Source organism: Centroberyx gerrardi, chromosome 17 (assembly GCF_048128805.1).
Source record: "Centroberyx gerrardi isolate f3 chromosome 17, fCenGer3.hap1.cur.20231027, whole genome shotgun sequence".
Classification (NCBI taxonomy): Eukaryota; Metazoa; Chordata; class Actinopteri; order Beryciformes; family Berycidae; genus Centroberyx; species Centroberyx gerrardi.
In genome coordinates, this window is record NC_136013.1 from 13,795,552 (window position 1) to 13,818,051 (window position 22,500).

The window sequence follows — 22,500 nt, forward strand, 5'->3', positions numbered from 1 at the left end:
TAAGTTTAGAAATGTAGAAGTAACTCATTTCTCACTGTAGGAGTTTCCAGTAGAGAGCGTTCACTTATGGAGACTATAAGGCACGTTTCAAGACTCTAAAACATCCTGAGGATTGATTCATGGTTACGGGAATGAATAATTCTGCAGCTTTTACATGAGTACTAAGAGTGTTAATGGTCTCTCTGTTTCTGCTGCAGTGAAAGAGTTCCTAAAGGTCCTGTGGTCTGTGAGGAAGCTGTTTGATGAGTGGAGAGAGGCCGCTCTGCTTGCGTACTGCTGTGCTTCACCGTTTCTTGTTTTGTCTTGAGAGTGTAATGAAAACCACCATCAAGAGCATCTGTGGCAGTTCATGGTGGTTTTCATTTGATAAGATTTTGTCCCAGAGAGACCATGGGAAGATTGTTACTGCTGATGTAGTGAATTACATAACTAGATAACTGTCTACCATTTATGAGGAGAGATAATAGTGGTGAGAGTGAAGCCTGGTTTGAATAGCTTTTATACATTCTGCAAATGGGATAATTGCAACTAAATTAAATTATAGTAAAATTAAACAATTCCTATTTGCTGGGGACCCCTGGAACCCCCTCAGGCACCCTGGGGACCCCACCTTTAAAAACACTTTTCCAGTCTACCTATAGTCTTGATCAAAATGAAGAACCAGTGAGAAAGCTCTCTGGTCTAGTTTACTTACATCCCCGGCGTCCACCAGATGCTCTAAAGTGATAATGCCTTTGCTTTTGGTCTCGTTGTCACTGAGTATGTCATCCTCGGACTCCACTACGGAAGAGCCTGTGGAGGAGATGGAGGAGTTGGACAGCTTCCTCCGCAGGGCGCCGTCCACCACATCATCCCAGTCCTCCTGCTGCATCTCCCGGGAGCAGCCGCCTCCCTCCGGGGTGATGGTGACCTGCGGTACCCGGCGCACCTCCATCACAGCCGGCGCTCCGGTCGCGGACCCAGGGGCGACTTGCGCGGCTTTCTGTATGAGTTCATCGCAAATCTGGGGCGACTTGCCGACTGCTTTGCGCTCCGAGCGGCACCCTTCGTTTAGCCCAGTCCCAGAAAGCCCGGCCTCCTTGGAGGTCTTCCTCCTGCTCTCTTTGGGCATCGGATTTTAGATGAGAGCGCGCGATGAGAGGCACGCGCAGTCCTAATTCACTCTCCCCTCGCTCTGTCAAATCTGGTCATTTCACTTTCAAAAGTTCAAACGCAGTCCGCTTTGAAGCTTGGTAATATTCAGCCAGGAAACTGCAGCACGTCCTCGCCGTGAGCTTTCTCAGCCAAAAAGCCTCCGACAGTCTTCTTTGCGTGCTGCTGGTATGGGGAACCCCTCCAGTGGCGTGGCTCGCGCGTCTACGTGGTTCACCATGGGCTGCGCACACACACACACACACACACACACACACACACACACACACACACACACACACACACACACGCATGCACGCACGCACTAAAACACACGTGCACTACAAACACACGCACATACATACACATTCGCGCGTGTGCAAGCCTGCAAGGTTAAACATCTTCCGCATTGCCTTTCTCGCTTCCTGACTGAATTAATTCAACTGGCAGGTTGAACTTTTTTCTGTTGTTTTAGACTAGCTACTTCCTCATTCTGTCTCGCACCCCTCTCTCATACTTATCTGACAGACAAAACACTCATCTCAGTATAACTAACAGACTGATGGGCATTACCTATGAGCTACAGGCTAACAAAGGGCACTGAAATATCTACACAGCAGTTCTGACTTCTGTGGCGTGAAGATGACGCATGTGAGCAAGGTTTGAATGCAGCACATCACATCAAAAATATTTCTGCTAAAAGACTGACACCCACATACTCTGCCTATATGACTGGAAGAGAAGCAACCTGTTCATTAGGCGATGTAGATGTTGTACAGTATATGCCAATATATGAATAATGAAAACATGGAAATAAATAAATAAATAAAACAGAAATGTATGAGACGGTAAGATGCCATATGTAGGCTACATAACGCTTTTGGCAGGGGTTCCTGTTATGTCCCTAGACTATTGTTCTCCACTGTTCACAATGAACTCAATAGTGAACTTTGAAACTGTGGCCCATTGTGCCATAATTCAAACCTCGAGGAAAAGGGGCAGACCGGTGATTTTCCATCCCTGATTTAAATATATGTAAAATGCAAAAATGTGTATTTAGTTATTTAGTTATCAACTCCCCATCAGAAGGTGGCGCTCATGTGCAGCTTTACTTCTGACAGCTCTTGCACTCTCAAGAAGAAGAGATAACCACCGAGAGCAAAGATCGTGTGCATTTCAAAGATGAATCACTCATTGGTTAAAAAAAAAGGCCCATCTTCCGCTCTCAAAAAGTGAGCGTTAACCCCTGTGGTTAACCCATGCACATGCACTATCCTGCAATTTTACCCCATAGAGAAGCAGTATATCATCTTTACTGCAGCGGCTGATCTGGTACAGACCTGAAACAAAGTTGTTGCTGTTATTTGTATTTAGTATAAACTATTCAACGTAAATTTAAACTCTGGATTTCCATAATAATTTCAGCGTGTGTATAATTTGGCCCAACCCCCCCCCCCCCAAAAAAAAAAAAAAAAACCTGGAGGCCGCAGCCAAACAGTATCTCGCAACTTTTCCATTAAAGCCAATAAATTGAGAATAGACTCTGGATGACGTTTGTGGTAACCGGAAATAGTACAAGAGTGAGAGCTCTTCCTTCATTCTTCCTCTCAGCTAGGGGGCAGCGGGATCTGTCCAGCTTGGTTCACTATCAGCTGTGTTATTTTTATTCCCCTCGTTCTGTCGGTCAGTCTGAAAGCTCCAGCTCACCAGCTCATAAACCAACACAATGTTTGCCGTTAGAAGCGCTCTCCGTCTCGGCTCCAGAGTCTCCATACCCGTGCTGACGAGGAGAGGATGCGCCGGGGCTGCTATTCCTGTGGACGACGTAGTCAACGGGCTCACCGAGGACCAGATACAGGTTAGCCTGCTAGCTAACGCGTTAGCAACCAAGAGAAAGTTCATTTACTGCGCACATGAGCAGCTGGGTTAAAGTTCTGACGGTGAACAAACCAAGTTCAGAGTTGTCAGGTTTCAATGTTGTGTGGCTATTCAACTGATAGACACAAACAGAAGGTTGTCAAAGGACGCAGCGTTGCACATGACAGTGATGACATAACGTTAGCTAACAGTTGCAGAGTTAACTGTTAGTCAGTGTGTAGTTAACCATCTAACTACTACTAAGTGGATAACTTAACTGACCAAAGTTTGATCTCACATTGGCATCGCACTTGACAGCTAACTAGTCGACATCCATGTTGTTTGCACTTTATGACATCGGTTTTGTTTTCTCAGGGGACCTAACGCTGCTAACAAATAAGCTAAAACCAGCTAACGTTAGCTTCTTGAACTACTTGGTACAGCACGTAATTCAGTGTTGTTCATTTATTATATGGCCAGGACAAGTAACTGTTGGTTGGCAAGATACTGAAGGGTGAAATAAGGTTCACCCTAAGCAAGGTGACAGGAGGTCAGTGCATTTATGGCACCAAGTGAGAGAGAGAGGACTGGGAGGAGGGAGGGAGGTGGGGCTCCTATGGATGTTTTGATTGGGTGAAAGTTGTTTTTCTCTAATACTGAATATTTATAAATTAGAACAGACTGTCAATCAACAGTTTTCATGATTGTGGATTATTTACATGATTTGGGTAGTAATTTAGCATATCCGCTTGTAGTCCATAGACCACTTGTCACTTGCACTTAGATAATGCTGATCAATATCTCAGTTTGCCTTTCAATTGATTGAAGGATGAATATGGAAATAAATATTAACTGTATTGTAAAATCTTTATTTGGATAGTCCAATGCTGATACTGAACCTAGTATCAAGTGACTACAGTGTGACTAAAAAGTCCACTGAGTTTCAAGTGATAAAATTGTGTGAAAAGTAGTCAGTAGATATTCAATGTCTGGGTTGGAGTTAATCTGAGAGTTAGGGTTACATAGTCTTTTAGTAAATGGGCAAAATGTACTTTTTGTCACCTGATAATTGAGTATCAGCATTGGACTATCCAAATGAAGTGCTACCTCTATTCATTGAATACAACTTTAATGATTTGATATGGAAGTTAGTTCATTTAAAATATATAAATTATGTTGTGTTTTTTTTTGCACAGCTTAGGCAGACGGTTCGCAAGTTCTATGCAGAAAAACTTGCTCCTTATGCTGATGAGATCGACAAGAGCAATGAATTTCCAGGAATGCGGGTGAGTTGATCGAGTTCCTTGAACATGTGCGTGTAGTTGGCTGATAAAGCTGCCTATTTCACCAGATGGTAGCATCGTAATGAACATGATCCACACCTCTGTGTCCCATATGGGAGTTGTGTGTCCCCACATGTAAATTTACCATCAAGCCAAGGGGAACAACCCCAAACCATCAGACAAGGCTGATAATGTGGCTTTTCATCTGTTTTGGTGTACTTTTACACAAATAAGACAAGTGTCAGCTTTTTTTAATGTTATTATTAACTGGTTGATTGTCTTTCCACTAGGATTTTTGGAAAGACATGGGGGAGATGGGACTCCTTGGCCTCACTGCTCCAGGTATGACAGTTAGAGGATAAAACAGTTGTTTTATATGTAGGAGCAGGTGTGTAACAATATCCATTAGGAAACTGAGCAATTTGCAAATCAAATGGCCTGCCTGATTATTGTAAAAATTACTTTTGCATGTACTTCTTGTCATTCATAGAATGGTGTCGACTTTTTAAATCATCTTTTAATTTATTAATCGTGTTTTAAATATCCAGTAGGGAACTGTAGATAGAGATCCTATTTTCTTATGTTCAAATCTACTAGTCTTATAGTTAATCTAGGAATTAATCATGATTGCCAGTAAGAGCATTATCAAATGACAAAGTGTGGTTATTTTGCATTTCAGCTTCTGTATCCTCAATTATATTTAGTTTGGACAATCCCTGAATCATTAAAATCTCACACAGGTTTTTAACGACACCACTGCTTACAAATCAGAAGCCTGACACAGTTTTGCATGAACATGCACTTTCAAGAAGCTAGGGGGCGTAACGATTAGGCCATCAAGTTAACATTGAAATGGGTTTATTTTGGCTTGTGTACAACAATGTAATGCACACCCCCATCCTTGTTTAAAGTGAGTTTACTCTCTCTCTGTCTTTTTCAGTGGAGTATGGAGGCACAGGTTTGGGCTACCTCGATCATGTCATTGTGATGGAGGAAATGTCGCGGGTGTCAGCAGCCGTTGCCCTTAGTTACGGCGCCCACTCCAATCTGTGTGTCAATCAGATGGTGCGTCATGCCAATGAGAAACAAAAGGAGAAGTACATGCCCAAGGTTAGTACCAAGCACCTCTTGTGAAATACATGCATGATGCATTTATAATAAAGGGACATTACTTGGTGTACACACACACGCATATAAACTCCACAAGTTTCAAGCCCAAATGCTTGAATAACTGAGCAAAAGTTTTGTTGCCCTGCTGTTTGGGCACACTTGCCTTAGGAATACCTCAAATCCTGGCTCATGCAATTCTGCCACAATCTCCCTTCTGTAGTTCTGTCTCTCTTCATTATATACTACTTGAAAAATGAATAAAATCCAGAAGGTAGGTGGATTTCACACTCTGTCCTCACCCTGGTCTTTCCTGTTGCCAGTTGATGACAGGAGAGCATGTAGGAGCCCTGGCCATGAGCGAACCCAACGCTGGCTCCGATGTCGTGTCCATGAAACTGCGAGCCAAGAAGGAAGGTGAGACGCCACAGAGTGTGATACATTCATCTGCATTATTAGTGCTACATATCAAAATCATTACACACTGCGCTTATCAATTCCTGTATGCACAGATGTGTGTTTGTACATGCATACAGACCTTTGTTGTTGGTCTACAATATATTACCCTACCATTAAATACTGCTAGAGATGTCCTGTTTATTCAGCTGCTGATCAAAATCATCTGATTTTGAAATTTCACAAGGACTCGACTGACTCGTTTTTGACAGAAACATTGCTGGCAATTGGCCCTTTTCACAACAAATATTCCTTTGACGAATGCAGCTCCGGTTTAAGAGGGAACACACATATACTGCATGGCCAGACTTTCAGTATGAGCAGTGGAGTGTATATGTAGAGACTTGAAATTTGGCTTGGTGTTTTCTTCAAGCAAGACTTGCGCCAAAGCAAGACTTTAGGAGGGATTGCAGCATTTGTTACTTTGTGTGGGCTACAGGCTGGTTTATAGGCTTAAGGCAAAAATCATTGGAATGTTCATAGCATTGGCTATTATAACAGCTTTTTGATTTTCTTATAGCCTGATAAGAGAATCAGTTAGGCTACCCATCCCATAGTCTGGTACAGGGCTCAGGGACAGAGAAAAAGTGATGTTTCCATCTGCCACAGAGCATGTAGTTAAATCATAGACCTCACTCAGTACAGAATCTCTTCATTTCTTTAGTTAGTAAACCTGCTTGTAGTTGTCTTTTTTTCTAGCCTCATTCCCTCACACAATAAACTCTCCTAAAATGTGGTGCCTATGTAAAGTGCAATTCAGTTTCTGCAACTTCATGCTGCTCTGGAGGATGGTGTTCAGTTCAGAAGTTTTGTGAATCCACATTGCTGCATAGATCGGTACCAGTTTGGGCTGATTCTGCTTAGATGAGATCAGCAATTTGTATTGGTCACAAAAATTCAGATTGGATCATCCCAATATACTGCTGCACTGGGGTGGGAGGGTGGGCTGAGCATGCAGGTTGTGATGGCAGCCAACCAAGGAAACTAACAAAAGAAAAAAGGCGTAAAGCTACTAAATGCCCTAAAGCGACTGGAAATAATGAATGGAAATATAAAAACATGAATTTCAGATTACCACTGAACACCCTGGAGGCAGCGATGAGGAGAGGGGACAGAGAAATTACAACAGAAGAAGGTTTCAGAAAGTGACAAAGAAAAAATCAATGTTGTAGAGAATCACCTGACTTTTGAGAAGGGCAAAGAGAAATGAAGAACAAGTACCGGGACAAGCTTTATATGGAGCCCTTTATGTTTGTCAGATAACTCTTCAGCTTGGAGAATACTGGATAACCGACAGCATCAAAGCAGAAGCCTGAAAGCCACCTAGAGAAGGTATAGACAGCTACAGAACTGTACAGCTGTTTTATGCTTCCCCAGAGAGCCAGCATATCAATTTGATGTTTGCCTGCTGAAACGGAGGGAGGCGGAAAACATGGTGAGACATGTAAGAGTGGCATCAGCTTTAGGGCGTGATCCCTTACTGGCTGTCCATGTAAATATTGATGTCGAAGCTATTGTGGATTGTAAGGCTGATTATAGTGTAGTGGGAAGTGTTTGATGTATGCTGGTTTATAAGCTGGTTTAGACAGAGAGACAGACGTGGTTCCAGGTTGACAGAATTTATTGTTGAGCCTTCTGGAGATGCCATGAGACAAAACATTGTACTGAAAGATGCCCATTAAATAACCTCAGACACATGGCTGCACTCACACCTTTTCTCTTTTAACCTGTGAATATGATTTCTGAGTAAATGCTTATCAAAAGGTTATGGTGTAAGGGATTTTACCTCTGATCCAGAGTATTTGAAATCATAAGTCTACTGTTTAATTCTGTTTTTGTCCCGGCATTCCTGGCAATTTCCACTTTGTTTCTGTATTTTTTTTACAGGAGACTACTATGTTCTGAATGGCAACAAGTTCTGGATCACAAACGGGCCGGATGCCGATGTCCTAATTGTTTACGCCAAGACAGATCCTGAGGCCCATCAAAGAGGCATCACAGCTTTTATTGTTGAAAAGGTAAGTGCCATCAAGTGCAGATGTGCAGTATCTCAGTGATGCTGTGGCCTCAGGACTCACATGGTGGGTTTAGGGTCTGTTTTGGTCTGTTTCGGGGCTCCCCTGTGCTATCCTCCTGTGATTTTTGTTATCTATAAGATGAATAAATATTGTAACAGTAAAAGAAGAGTGTGTGTGTGTGTGTGTCCTGTAGGGAATGCCAGGGTTCTCCACAGCACAGAAGTTGGACAAACTCGGCATGAGGGGATCCAACACCTGCGAACTGATCTTTGAAGACTGCAAAATCCCAGGTGTGTGTGTGTGTGTGTGCACACAATCTGCCATATATGCACCTGTGTAAAGTAGGACAATCCACGGACCAGTACTACTGTTTTTTTGTGGCTCATTCCCTTGCATGTGTGTTGCGTGATCCATGTGTAAACTTTGCTTTCCTCAGTTATTTAGTAGGTCTGTGTTTTATTTTGATGTGAAGTGTTTTCTGTTTGTTTTAGCGGCGAACATCCTTGGTCCACTGAACAAAGGTGTGTATGTGATGATGAGTGGCCTGGACCTGGAGAGGCTGGTACTTTCCTCAGGACCCATTGGGTAAGTTCGTACCTGAACTAGGCAGAGGTTGGCTTTGAATGACGTGAGGTGATCTTGAATTATGGTTCCAGACACGTTAACTTGATTCTGTTAAATCAAGGGGTCCATTTTCTGTAACATATTTGGCTGCTGTTTTGCATAACACTACTATCCCCTGGTTGCCTGAATCCAGCCCCCTTCATCACTCATATTCAGTTTTGTTCCTATTTGCTTATTAACTATACCTATGGTTTTGAATTTCTGGTTCAGGTTTTCTCCAAGGAGGCAATTTGACCGTGTAAGCATCACGTCCACTGATTAGACTTTGTGGGCTGGACTGTAGCCAAGCAGCTTTTTCATGTACCTATGAGTAAAGCCCTGCTTAAGCTTTATGTCAAACCCTTTGTTACTGTGTTTGGTAAGAAATGGTCTAGAAGGAGAGTTGAGACATCATTGGTCCGGGGCATGATATAATCACTGTTGGATTCATTTAGTGAACATGGTTTAATTTTGGTATAAGGAAAGCAGCCTCCAAGATGGTCACACCAGATCCATGAATTGCAAAATACACAACATCGGCATTATTACAAAAATGAGCAATTCAGGGGACTGAATCCAGACAAAACCCATGGTGTGAATGGGAAAGTGTAGTTTTGCAGTCTGTGGTATAGTCCTGTGATGGACATCAGACATTCTCTTTCTTTGACAAATTATTTTGCACGCTGCAATTTTGTGGTATGTGTTGGTAATAAACACCATTGGAGCAATTTCTAGTGTGTGGACTCTCTTGTATTAATTGACTGTCTTTTGTCTATTGTCGCAATTCCTAGTAGATGAGATTTGAATCGCTAAGCGCTCTTTAACATCATTATCACTTTTCAGCATCATGCAGGCAGTTATGGACTTTGCTGTTCCCTACCTACATATCAGAGAAGCTTTCGGACAAAAGATTGGACACTTTCAGGTTTGAACTTCAGTCCTCACTATGTGCAAGCAAGTAGGGTTTTTAAACTCAAATAGATACAAATATATTTAATAGATAATGTTTCAGGTGTGAAGATGAGAGCTCTTAAAACATTAGTTTTTCTTTTCCTAATGTGTTGTATGTATTCATCTCTTTGACAGCTGATGCAAGGCAAGATGGCCGACATGTACACCAGGCTGAGCTCCTGTCGGCAGTATGTGTACAACGTGGCCAGAGCTTGTGACAAAGGACACTTCAGCGCCATGGTGAGGGGATTTTTCAACCACTTATCTTTACTACTCTTTTGTCAAAGTTTTATCTTGTTGATTAGTACCTTCTGTAGAAAAGGAATACTCAAATGTCATTAGTAAGGATCCACTTGGCACTATTTCTATTCACTAAAAACATTTTAAACAATTAATTTGAAATACAAAGGGATGCATTCGTGTGCAGAGGAATTTTCTTGTTTTACAGGCTGTCTACAGGTCCTGTATAAAGTCTTAAAATATATTAAATTAAAGGTCTTAAATACAGTTACAGTTTTTTACGATTGCTTAAGCACAATTCACACAACCACACACACAAGTAGCAGAACACCTCAGATCTTTTGCAAAATGAAACACTTAATTACACAATAATTTAGTTTAATTTATAAAAACCCAATTTTGTCACCGTATGGCGCACACATGGTTCATACGATCTGATTCTGTTTGAACCAGTTACACACTGCTGTGCTCAATCTAAAACACTTTTAACATTTCTACTTTTCTAATGATATAGTCTGGGTTTGATTTTTTCAGAGATATTGTAGAGTAAAGTACATGAATATATTGACCAAACACAACACACAAGACCAGTACTGCACACTGATGAAAATATTTATTTCTCTCCACATTGTAAAATCAGTCAATACATCCATGCATTTCCAAAGGTTGCATTTTGCACTGAAAATCAGAACAGAACATATTCTAAATAGAATCTAGTACATAAACACAGCAAAAACATTTGTGGAGACAAAAAAGAAAGCACTGCAACGTTGCCTTCCATTTTTGTTGAAGACAGGTACACTCACCTGTTGCCTTTTTATAGTGCTTACGCCTGATTGATTTACAATTAAGCACCTAAGTGTCTGTACACCTGACGGCCGTGTTTGATCAATTGGTTATAGGTGTGGTATTTTGAAAGGCAGTGCCTTGAAATGGCAAAGAAGTGACATCATGTTAGATTTCTGTGTCTAATGTAGAGAAGTGTGTTTAGTGTTTTGCAAAACACTGTGTGTAGTGTTTTGCAAAAAGTGTGAGACTGAGAATGTGCTTATAGTTGTGCAGATCTGGGCTGAGGTTTTGCTCTCTGAGTGTCAGTTTCAATAATTGTGCTGTTTGTGTCATTTTAGTGTGTAAGCAATCGTAAAAAACTGTAAACAAGTGCACTTGCAATTTTTAGGTGCTCGGGGTGGGGAGTATGCATTATTGGGAGTAAGTGAAATAAAAACTCCACCTGTTAACACCAAAGTGCTGTGTTAGCACAGTGTTGTAACTAAGAGAATCGCTGAACAAAATATGCAATTCATGCGTTAACTGCTTTGCTGCAGCAAAGACCCTGTCTATGCTTGTGGCTTCTACCATACTGCCTGGTGTATGAGCGCACGCTGTATTTCCCCTGGCTCTGCATGGCCTAAAGAGCGCATACTCTAACTCTCAGCACTCTAAGCACTGCGCATTGCAAAAAGCCTTACACACACACACAAACACACACACAGAGCCTGGCTCTTATTGAGGTGCTCCTCCTAAGCTAATGAAGCCTTTAGGTCATAAGTTTTAGAGGTCTTAAAATGTTGTGTTTTAAGGGTTTCATTCCAAAATACTATTCATTTTGGAAAAATGTTGCTACCTGAAAAAATATCAGTCAATATTTCAAAAACACAGATGATTCTATCCCAAAAGAAGTAAGAAATGAAGTATTTTGTCAGCAAGGCTCTTAAAAAGACTTTAATAGTGACCCGTAATATGTTTTTTACATGTATGTTAAGTTGTATTTTGTACAGTAAGAGCCGGTGTCAAATGGTGTATAGGGCTGTTGTTACATTTATTACATTATTACATTTATTATAACTTGCATTAACAAGGTTTTAAAATGCCTTAAATTTAACTCAATGAAACCTGTCGACTGTGTTTTAAATCACCTATTCTTTTCACAAGAACCTGACATTCTCTTTGTCAGCATCCTATTTTACTTTTTCCTACACTGTACTGACTAAATCCCATGCTGGTCTTTTTTTTTTGCCACCGCATACAGTAGCTGTATTGACTTGTGTTGTCATTGCAGGATTGTGCTGGAGTGATCCTGTATTGTGCTGAGAACGCCACTCAGGTTGCTTTGGATGGCATTCAGTGTCTGGGTAAGTGCCAGGAAACTTCGTGGCTCAAATGAAAAAACACCAGGGACTTAGACTGAAGGCAACAGCCATGGTTGTGTCAATATAGGGAAGGCACGTTCCTCCTAATTCATTCAATCCAAACGTTTGACAGATATTAATTACTTTTTAGAAATATACTAAATATACTACTAATATTTTTACCGGGGGTATAAATTGTTTCCTTCATTTATGTTCATGTTACAATGCACACGGATCCCGGGAGTGGCCACAGGAGATTTAAAAAAAAAAATGTATGTATATATATGTATTTTGAAGCTACAATTTATTATATAGAGGGCATGAGGTGGTATTGTGTGCACACGAGATAGACCTCATGCCTCGTTTTGATTAAATTAAAGTGCACAAGAGACATATTGTTCCCTCATTTTGGTTAATTGGTGCCCTCATTTTCATTATCTTGTGCACACAATTTAAAAATTTGTGCAAACAAATTAACACATGCCTACAAGTTAATAAAATGTGCACTTTTTTTTTTTTTTAGATTGTGTGCTCAATTTAGCTCCTTCAAACTGATTTCACTCACTTGTTGTAATTAGTTGATTTTACTTGATTGCATTAATTTAGTGTAATCAGCCTGATATTTTGTTGAATGAAGATACATTTAGTTGAATGAAGTTTTGATGAAGTGTAATTTGATTAAATTTAACTTCAGGTGAAAAACAAGGCATTGCGTACTGACAACACCCGTTACTGTTACTGTTAGTGTGAAACAACTGACAAGGATATTGAGCTAGTGGGCTCTATCGTCATCGATATACAGACTTGAGGGACGTTATAGAGCATCAGTCAACAAGCTCTCCAACACCAAGAAGGGGTTGGTGCAGTTACACTGACTCTGTATCTGAACTTATTAAATGTATACGTTTTACATATATTTCCACACTTTTAATCAACTCAAGTCCACATTTTATATATCGTGCACACAAGTTACTACTTTATCTCGAAACTCCTTTTTCCCCCTCAGGGACGGCCACTCCCAGGCTGTAACTGCACGTTAACGTGATCATTTTGTTGTAAACATTGATCATGTGCTTGTTAGAGTTTGGATCTTTGTGTGTTAGCTCATACTTAATCACACTGCCTTATCCTGTCAACAGGTGGGAATGGCTACATCAACGACTACCCCATGGGCCGATTCCTACGGGACGCCAAGCTGTACGAAATCGGTGCAGGCACAAGTGAGGTACGCAGGCTCATTATTGGACGAGCCTTCAACTCCATGTACAAGTAGGCAGAGCTGGGAATTGGCGAACACTCAGACTGACCGGCTTGCCAAGGAGAAACACACACACACACACACCAAGGGCCTTATATGAGTTTGTTACTGCTGTTGTCACAATATTGCTGACTTCTCATACATTTAACACCAATGTCACATGGGATTGACTTATGGGTCATACTGTATGTATGTATATCTTTATTCATAGAGAATATACTCTGCCATACATGGCAGAAACAAAGGGGCAACCAGGGAAACGTTATTCAGTCTAGTGTTTAACAGCTGACTGTTGATCGCCGTCTGACTGATTGCCTCCTCTGTGTTTTGATCTTAGATTTAGCATATGTTAAGTGTCCTTGATGACAAAATATGCTATCACTTTTTCAAATTGACTGTAATCAGCAAAAGCCACATGATAAGTGCTGAAATGCCAGCTGCTTTCTGAGCAATAAAATGACTATTGAGCAGTCACTTTACAAATCGGCAGCATCATAGATTTTTCTTGTGTGATGAAATGAAATTAGAGCTTGGAAATCACTGATGCTGCTTTGTACAGGATGATATACTTTAATGCAAACCTCTACTATTTGTTTTATAGTTTATTTAGGCTACTGTACTGGGATCAAAACTGATTCTACATCCTGTCTTGAACACTCCCACAAGAGCACCAAAACTGCTGCCAAAACAGTTTTGGCGTCAAAACCATGATGGCAACCGCTCACTTTCCCCCTCAACCAACCAGCTGGCATTTCAAAGGTTTAAGAACAAGTGAAATTTGATTACATTGCCATTGTTTTACAAGAAGAAAAGGCAAATGATGTGATGGGGGCCAGAGCAACTTGCAGTGAGTGAGCAGGTAGGGTTCAGTGTTGCTCAAGGACACTTTGCCAGGACACATGGCTGTTGGGATCGAACCTGAGAAGATCCAGTAATGGGTCTCTAACCTTAACTAGCCCCAGCTCCCATTAACTGTATACTAACTGTGCAAAACTGTTCTCACAACCCTTAAACAGGAAATCCACCCTTATACACAGTGCAAGTTGTTTCTGTGATCTTGGAAGACTAAAGGTAACCAGAGTCAGATGACAGAAGATTATTTTTTACATTAGCATAAATTAGGAAATTCTAAATATTGTGTTTGTTTTCCCTTGCCGCTGGCCAAGACCCCTTTGAAACATCACATCATCCTATCTATGTTAGAATTACATTTTCATCAAAAGTGTGCTGGTAATCATTTTATTCTTTTGTGATATTAATATATCGGTATACAGTGAATGATTTCAAAAAAGGCTACGCTACATTTTAATCGCCTAATAACTGTCCAGTTTACACTATTAGCTTCCAAATCATGAGACAAACAGCCTTTAGATTAATATACCTGCCTCCTGTCACTAAGATAGTAGGGCATCCTGGATATATGACGTATGCAGTAGCTATGTACACTTGTATCGGGTACAAATAATTTAAAAAAGACACTGTATTCACATCTTTTTACTTTGTCATCACTCATTGTAAATGTGTTTTTTTGTATATAACTTGGACAGATGAATTATCTTTGGTGTCGATCTGTGTAGCAGCTCCCTTTCATGAATGAATGTAATGTGAAAGGTGTTTGATCAGTCAGGCAAGAGAGCTGATTTCAGTGTCTAATCTCCTGTAGAGAACTTGCATTAGAAACTTGTTTGTTCGTTTTTGGGAGCAAACATATTCAGCTGTTGTATACCAACTGAATCTGTGTTCGAGTGAAGAAAGCACCCCTAAAGGTCTGTGTGTCTTCTCTTCTCAAAAGGACTTTGATTTGTAGCTGTATGTAGATGTACGTATCAAATATGGTTGTTTTGTTTGCGATGAATAAAAAAAAGATTTTTGCATTTCTGGACTGGAATGTGTGTTCATTTTTTATGTCCTTCCATAAGCATCACCATTTTATGTCCCTAAACCATGCTGTTTCCAATGCGCATAATTATTGACCTTCGCCTACATAATGTATAACAATTCTGAATTTGAAGCGTCAACGCTGCATAACATTATTTCAGGAAATTTTATCTGCTCTGATTTATTACCACCTTTAAAAAGTAATGCTTTTTTACACTTGCTTAAACACTAAAGCTCCTTCATCAAGTATAAAAACACTTCCCAATATGTGTCGTAAATATCATCATACCTGGTGTGTAGGTGGCATCACCAAAAAAAAATTATAGTTTTAGTTATTAGTTTAGTTAGTTATCATTCTCTATTTTTGTCTCTCCTACTACAGCTCACTCTTCACACTTTTATATGACACCTTTCTCATCCCTCTCAGTAATCTGCACGAGTGAAAGTCCTCCGTCCGTCCGTCCGTCACCACAAAACTGCCACAGTCACCTGTTAAGATGACGGATCATCAGCTTATTGCCTCTAATCCATCTACTGCTGTTTCATTTCTGTCAGCGACTCTGACTTCAGGCAGATTGATCTCCGGACGATTGTTTGGTTGGACTTTGATACTGCTCAATATTGTTCCTCCATGTGTCACGCTCTGTTCTGTGTGATAAAACACTCTGCACCGGGCTGAAGTATTAACAGTATTCAGAGTTGGCTCCTTTTCCCTTAACCCTTCAATGGGGGTGAAAGAGTGGCATTTCAGTGTCTGAAGATCTCACTCAGTGTACTGTGGACATGTTAGAGCTCAAAAGCAGTGTTACAGTCAGCTAAAAATATGTGGAAGACATGTTTTATGCTGGAGGCAGATGAACAAGACTCTCTTTCTCTGCTCCTTTGACTGTAAAGGGAGACTGAACAGCAGCCTGTGTGTTTTTCCTGCTATATGGGTGCATTTTTGGTTTAAAAGAATTCAGTTTCTGCTATGATAAAAGATAGAGAGCTCACTTGGGGTGTATCTTTCTCCTATTCATTGTAAATAGAGTTCCTTGCTTCTATAGAAAAGCCAGAGGGGAGACAGTCGTTCAGACATTGATTGAGCTATCCAGGTTCATTTGAATAATATATGGGAGTTCTGTTTCAGGGTGGATTTTTCCTTTAAGGGAAAATAAGTCAGGTTCAGTCAGGTTTAAACATTAATGTATTCTCTCTCTCTCTCTCTCTCTCTCTCTCTCACTGGGGTAGCTGGATGGACACTGGGTTTTGAGAAGTTGTGTGCAAAAGATTGGATTCAAACTTTCCCTTGTGGGATTTCAACCTTCTTCTGTAACTTGAGGAAAAATCCACCTTAAAACCTTCACATATGTCACTCTAATGATCTTGGATATTTTAGTTAATAGCTCTGAGTATGAACATGAAAGTAAATGAGAACATCTGTTTCACAAAGCTAGAAAACAAAGAACCAAGCCTTGAATCTGTAATAGGATCAAGAGACACAGAAAATGTGGCTGTATGTCTGGAAAATCACCCTGCATGTCCACAAAGTAGTAAAAGGGGACAGTGTTTCTTGGTGAAATCCCAATTTAAGAGTCTTGAATCTCAACATGAACACACCTTTCCCAAAAAGATTCAAGACTTGTGAAGGAGACTTGAATCTTTTTGGGAAAGACGTGTTCATGTTCAGCAGTCTAAACTGTCCAAAATCATAGAAACAACTTGCATTCTGTATGCAAAGGTGGATTTTCTGTTTCAGGATTGGGAGGACAGTTTTGCACAGTCTAAAATTTAAAATGCAAGCCACATAGAAATAACCTGATGAGGGGGAAATCCCAGGCAAAGGAAGCAAAACCAGGAACTGAGAAGTGAATTCAGAGTTTTAATTGGAAACCTTCATTACCATACTTCACCCCTATTTCATCTCCTATGGGACAAACCCCAAGCTAAATGTCAAATTTATCGGTTCATGCTTTGGAAGACCTCCAAAGTTCCCAAAACTGTTTCAGACAGTTTCCTGTCCTGAAAGCCCAATGGCAGTTGGCCCACTTCCCTATCACAAAATCACTATAATATTCCTATAGGGACTAGTGTGTCTGTGGTACTAATGGTGTATGTACAGTATGTATGTAGATATGTATTTATTTAATAATACTTTATATAATATTATATTTAACCTTTATTTAAGCAGGTTAGTCCCACTGAGATTAAGAATATTTTTTTTAAGGGAGACCAGCCATGGAAGCAGGATCATGACTAATGTGAAAATTGAAGAGCAACATAATACAGTATAAAGTCAAAATCCAGTCAGTCACATAAAAGAGCAAAGTAGAACAATATAGAAAGCCAAAACACAAAGTCACACAAAGTAAAATTCTCTCCATCAGCACTCTAACAGACAGCAGTCCCATATCAAACCAGTGAACCCACGAGCCAAGCCTATTTAAATCTTGATTAAACAACGCCATGATAAAGATCCTTCAGTCAAAACTCCCCAGCAGAGACCATGCAGCTCCTTCAATCATGCAGGAAAGTGGCCGAAGGCGACACAGCGGCCGGGTTAATAGCTGTGTTATAAGAACATGGCATATGCAAGACATTAACTAGGTGCAAACCATCTGTCAGCCACTGTAGAGCTACTGGGGACGGTGACATGCGGACGGTGCGTCCGTGGCCCTTTAAGAAACTCCATGTTTTCGCAACATGATGCGTCAACATAAAAAGCGGATGATGCTGTTATGTAAAAACACGCTGAAGTGAGTCGTAGTTTGCTAAAGCGCGGTTGAACGCTTGCTACACCTCGGTTCGTTTCATCAAGTCGTTTTATAGTTTAAAGTGTACCGACGGGCGGTTTTACGCGTAGCGCATGGAGCGGCGCAGTTTGGAGGAAAAACAGGCTTCAGCGGATCAACGCAACTCAACATGAGTCGCCCTCCACTCTGTTTTCCTCCTTCACTTGCGGGAACCGTACACCTGACCCATCACTCTCTTGCTCTGTGGAAGTGAGCTTCCTCTGAAAAAACGTCTCTGGATTATTTTGCCAGTCTACGCAGCGGTAAGAGAAACAGCCGTCAAACTCTTTCTGGTTTCACAGGCGGACGACAGAACTGAAAGTGTCAGACAGGACAAGATCCAGCCGAGCGATGAGGCTCCTCGGGCTGGAGTAATGGGTCAGTTATAGGCAGATAAACAGAGCCCGCTGCTGCTTTTGTAACGCTCCGAAAGCAACTTTGGACTTCTCTGTTATTTGTGCCTGAACTTGTGCAGGTGGCACGGTCGTCTTTTTTCGCCTAAATGGTTGAGTACAGCCTGCTCGACTGAGGCTCCACTTCGTGATCGCAGAAAATGTCACATAAGCAGCTTTCACGCAACTCAAGCAACTAGTTTGAGGCTCGTCGCTGTGGTGCAGTTTATGGTTATTATAGGATTATTTTTATGCGTGATAGAGATGAAAAATCCCTCTCCTATAGTAAAGTTTATAAGGGTACAATACAAATATTACAGCAAGACTATTTAGTCCAATTATAATGATACCATAAGTCATAAGTACAATATGGTCTTTCTAAACTCACTATTGAGCAACACAGACACTCCAAGTTCCTACAGGAATATTACAGTGATCTTTCTTTATGGTTTTAATACACTTGTTACAGGAAAAATGCTAAATTTTGTGAAGAACTGAAGCATCTCCTGCTGTAAAAGACTATATAAGTATTGGAAAAGTAGGCTTACATCAGGGTGAAATGATGAAATCAGGGTTATGGTACATGAAATACAAGGTGCCTGGTAAATTCTTCAATACATGGTGCTTGGTAGTCACAGATCGAGCCATCCATGAACAGAAAAGCCAGATAACAGAGCTGTAGTTTTGGAGGTAATGGTTAGATTTGTGTGCAGCCCACCATGACCGGCCTGTGTCTGGATGTCAGAGCATGGCAGCATGCTGAATGGAAGTGCATCACCACACGTGAAGCGTTAAAGCTGGATATAAATCCTGGACATAATCCCATTATTTCTGAGGAAGTGTCCTGTTGTCTCCATGGGACATGGGGGCAGGAGGGATGGAGAAACATCTCCGCCATACACACTGTCCCCCCACCCCCACCCCCCACCCTCCCTCCCTGCTGTCCCAACAGAGACAAATACTTCCTGCTCACACACACTGTACACCACATGTGGCTGGATGAGAGGGCAGCAGAGAATAGAGGCCAGTGGAATGGAGTAGTGGGGTAGAATATTAATTTGTAGAATAGAATAGAATACAATAGATGTTACTGGAATACAATAAAATGGAATAGAGTTGACTAGAACTTAAACAGCACATTTTAAAGACATATTTCAGTGGTTCGATGTTTTCATTTTCCAGCTCATTTACCTAGAAATAAATCTTATTATTGATGCTAGGTAAAACATTTTCTGGAAAAAAAGATGGCAAAAAAAAACACATCATCAGACAGCCAATATGGGTGGCTGATTGCCACTCTGTTGTCAGTTGTCAGTGTAACTGTATTCTCTCTTCTCCCAACTCCAGTAACTTCAGCTGCAGTCATTGTTAATTCCAGATTACTTAAAGATTACTTTGTATGGTCATGTGTCTGCGTCGGGATCCTTGTTTATTTCAAATATTCTGAATCTTAGATGTCCAAACTGACAGCATTTAATGAGCGAAAATATGCCATATGCTTATTTAATGGCTGTCATCTACAAATTACAGGATTAGTGGACAGAGCGTTGCTCTGGAATTTCAGTCTGTTTCAGTTGTTTGAATATTTCACTGGTTTGAACGACCCATGAATCTCGAGGGGCTCGGGATTAGCAAAGTTCTACTGTAGCCCAGTCCTCTAAAAGCCATTAGCCCTCTGCTCTCTCTCTCTCTCTCTCTCTCTCTCTCTCTCTCTCTCTCTCTCTCTCTCTCTCTCTCTCTCTCTCTCTCTCTCTCTCTCTCTCTCACCCGGGCATAATGCCGGAGACACAGCTGTGAAAATTACAGGTCAGTTTCATGGAAACATGGAAGAAGAGGAGGCAGGGTTGGTGGGAAGGACGGAGCAGGGGAACAGAGACCCACAGAGCCGCGTCAGCTGTCGGTCGGCCCACAGCTGCAGTGGATGTGGAGGGTAGAGCTCGGGTCTCGCTCCTCGCTCAGTTATCACACACTGGGATTGTTTACATGGGGCGGGGGGGAGCATTAAGTCCTGTGTGGCTGAGGCAGGACAGAACAGAAGCCCTCACTGTGACAGACAAACGTCAGGCTTCTCCGCTGAAAAGCACATGGCACCAAGTGTCCTTCAGTTTGGCAGATGCTAAAAGCATGACTGAGGCCCTGGCAGGCGGGCGGCGAGCGGGCGGGCACCTCCTCCTCCTCCTCCTCCCCCTCCTCCCCCTCCTCCTCCTCCTTCCTTCGTCAGCTGGGTTGGAAACACAGCGACAGGCCTCCCCCATCAGAGAGTCATTGTTCATGATGAGGATGACAATCTCTCTCTGTCTCTATCGCTCTCTCTTTCACTCTCTCTCTCCCTCCCTTCCTCTGTGCTGTCTCTATTCGTCACTCTCAATCTTCTCCCTCCCTCTGTCTCTGTCTCTGTCTCTCACACATTCTTTCTCTTCGTTTTCCCCCTGCTCTCTCTCCGAAAGGCTATGTCAAACGTCTGTATCTCGCAGGACCTGTCAAGCAAAGGAACCAGGAGGTTGAAAGTGGAAAAATTGCCCCTCTGATTTCTGCGAAGATTGACTTTTTTCTCTGCTCGACGAGATGTGAGGTGTTGGATTCCCTCTCCGCCTTCCCTCTCCTCTCCTGCGCCTGCCCTCTATCTCTTTGAATTCAGTCATCTTCATCACTATCTTTCTCTGTCTGGCTCTCTCCTCTCTCTCTCTCTCTTCCCTCGTCCCTCTCTGCCAGGCAGACTCCCTGGCATCCCGCCCTGTCTCTTTGAAGAGAAACAGTAGAAGCGGCTAATTACGCGTCCTGTCCTGTCTCCTATCGGCTCCGAGGTGCCGAACTGTCATCTCTAGACCTGCCGGCTGCACCCTGAAGCCGAGAAATAATAGCAGTTTACTACTTGTTTTGTCTTGCGGCGAACTTCGGTACTTTGTCGTGGTTTTCAGTTGGTGTGCGTTTCTGTGTTCATGCCAATTACTTGCGTTTTGCTTTTAAAAGTTATGCTGATTACCCGTCTTTATGTAACGCAGCGCTATGTGGATCATCTTTCTAATATTGACTTTCACCCCCTGTTGCATCATCCATGTCTCAGTTGTTTCAAAGCTTAAAAATCTCTTGTTGCCCTGCCTAGTCTGCTTCATCTACACCTCTAAAGGATCATAGGCGTTCACCTGGCCAGTGTGTTCCATGGAAAGAGCAGGTGATCCTAACGTTTTGTACGTGTAGTGTCTGTTTCTGCTTATCAGGTTTCACAGTGTAAAATCTGCTTCAGAAGTCAACATTAACTCAGGGTGACGAGACGTCCCTGTTTGCTGCTCTGTCCCTGGAAATGTCCCCAGATTTCCCTCCTTGCTCTCTCTTTTCTTATTTCCTCTCTCTTATAAATAGAAATTATCCGTTTCAAGCTTTCATTTTCTAAATTCTCCTTCAAAAGGGTTTTTAAACCACACATAAACTATTTCCCGTAGTTTACTTGTCGCATAAATAAGCCAATCAAATTTCAAATTGTTGCTACCAGCCAGACATAACTAAAATTATTGTGTCTCTTGTTTGCTCGTTGTCAGTGTCAGTGAAATCATGCTGAACTTTTTAGATTGTATAAGACCTTGTTTACACCTGTCATTAACATGCACCTAATATTTGAATTTTGCCTATACAGTGTATGATAGCTGGATTAATGTGCACCTAACCTCATAATGTATCTCTGGTGTACACATGGAAATCTATTTCTCTTCCCCTCGTCAAAACACAGATTGCTGCACACGTCACTTCCTCTCTTATTATCTATTTTCTTCTGAAATTGACAGTTATGTTGCTGTCCAGCTGCCTGCCACCTGTTAGATTTTTCTGTGCTTCCTTTCTGGATCCGATCGCTGAAGTTTACTTCCGTTTACCGAGTAGCCATCTGTGGATTGGAAATGTATTACAATCACACTTAATGCCAAATGTGTCCTGGTCCACCTCTGAAGGCGGTTTAGGTGATTGGATCTTCATTTCATTTTGGGTGCATTTACACATGGATCTCATAAAAGCTGTAAAGCAGGTCTAACAGACGTGGACTAGCTGTGCTTCATCTCTAAATGATGTCTTTAAAATGACATCACATTTTAACTAGGGGTATTCTTTTTATATTTTAACAGTAGAGTTTATGAACGCATCTTTTTATACAAATTCTTATTTTCAGTGAAATTGAGTACAGTTCGCATATACTTTAATAAAGACAACTTTTGAGTTTACAGTGTAAAATGTGATATGTGAATTTGAGGAGATTTTTTATTGTTGGATATGATTTGCTACACAACTGGACAATGTGTTATTGTAGGAGGGGAGAGTGTAATGATAACAATAATGTTTTACTTTATTGATACCTGTAAGGAAAACTCCTCTCTGCTCTGCAGGGAGGTCAGAGGTCAGGCTCAGCACAGAACAGCCTCCCTGGTAAAGTTTCAGTGTT

General features: G+C 41.4%; 3 protein-coding genes across 4 annotated transcripts in view; 2 read left to right on the forward strand and 1 right to left on the reverse strand.

The window, feature by feature from the left end:
* Positions 1-1,306, reverse strand: part of itpka (inositol-trisphosphate 3-kinase A) — an 11,595-nt gene extending 10,289 nt beyond the window's left edge. For both annotated transcript variants that reach the window (XM_071904242.2, XM_071904241.2), the window contains exon 1: positions 695-1,306. In XM_071904242.2, coding sequence (XP_071760343.1) covers positions 695-1,111 — 417 coding nt within the window. In that variant the 5' untranslated portion in view covers positions 1,112-1,306. The remainder of the gene's footprint in view (positions 1-694) is intronic.
* A 1,447-nt stretch (positions 1,307-2,753) lies between these two features.
* Positions 2,754-14,894, forward strand: ivd (isovaleryl-CoA dehydrogenase). Its single transcript, XM_071904235.2, has 12 exons — positions 2,754-2,989; positions 4,185-4,274; positions 4,562-4,613; positions 5,212-5,381; positions 5,702-5,795; positions 7,722-7,852; positions 8,046-8,142; positions 8,344-8,437; positions 9,299-9,380; positions 9,542-9,646; positions 11,706-11,778; positions 12,915-14,894. The coding sequence occupies exons 1-12, from the start codon at positions 2,858-2,860 to the stop codon at positions 13,046-13,048; spliced, it is 1,254 nt and encodes a 417-aa protein (XP_071760336.1). The 5' UTR covers positions 2,754-2,857; the 3' UTR covers positions 13,049-14,894.
* A 2,801-nt stretch (positions 14,895-17,695) lies between these two features.
* Positions 17,696-22,500, forward strand: part of bahd1 (bromo adjacent homology domain containing 1) — a 21,958-nt gene continuing 17,153 nt past the window's right edge. Inside the window, exon 1 of the mRNA XM_071904238.2 lies at positions 17,696-17,945. The gene's annotated coding sequence lies outside the window, so the exon portion shown is untranslated. The remainder of the gene's footprint in view (positions 17,946-22,500) is intronic.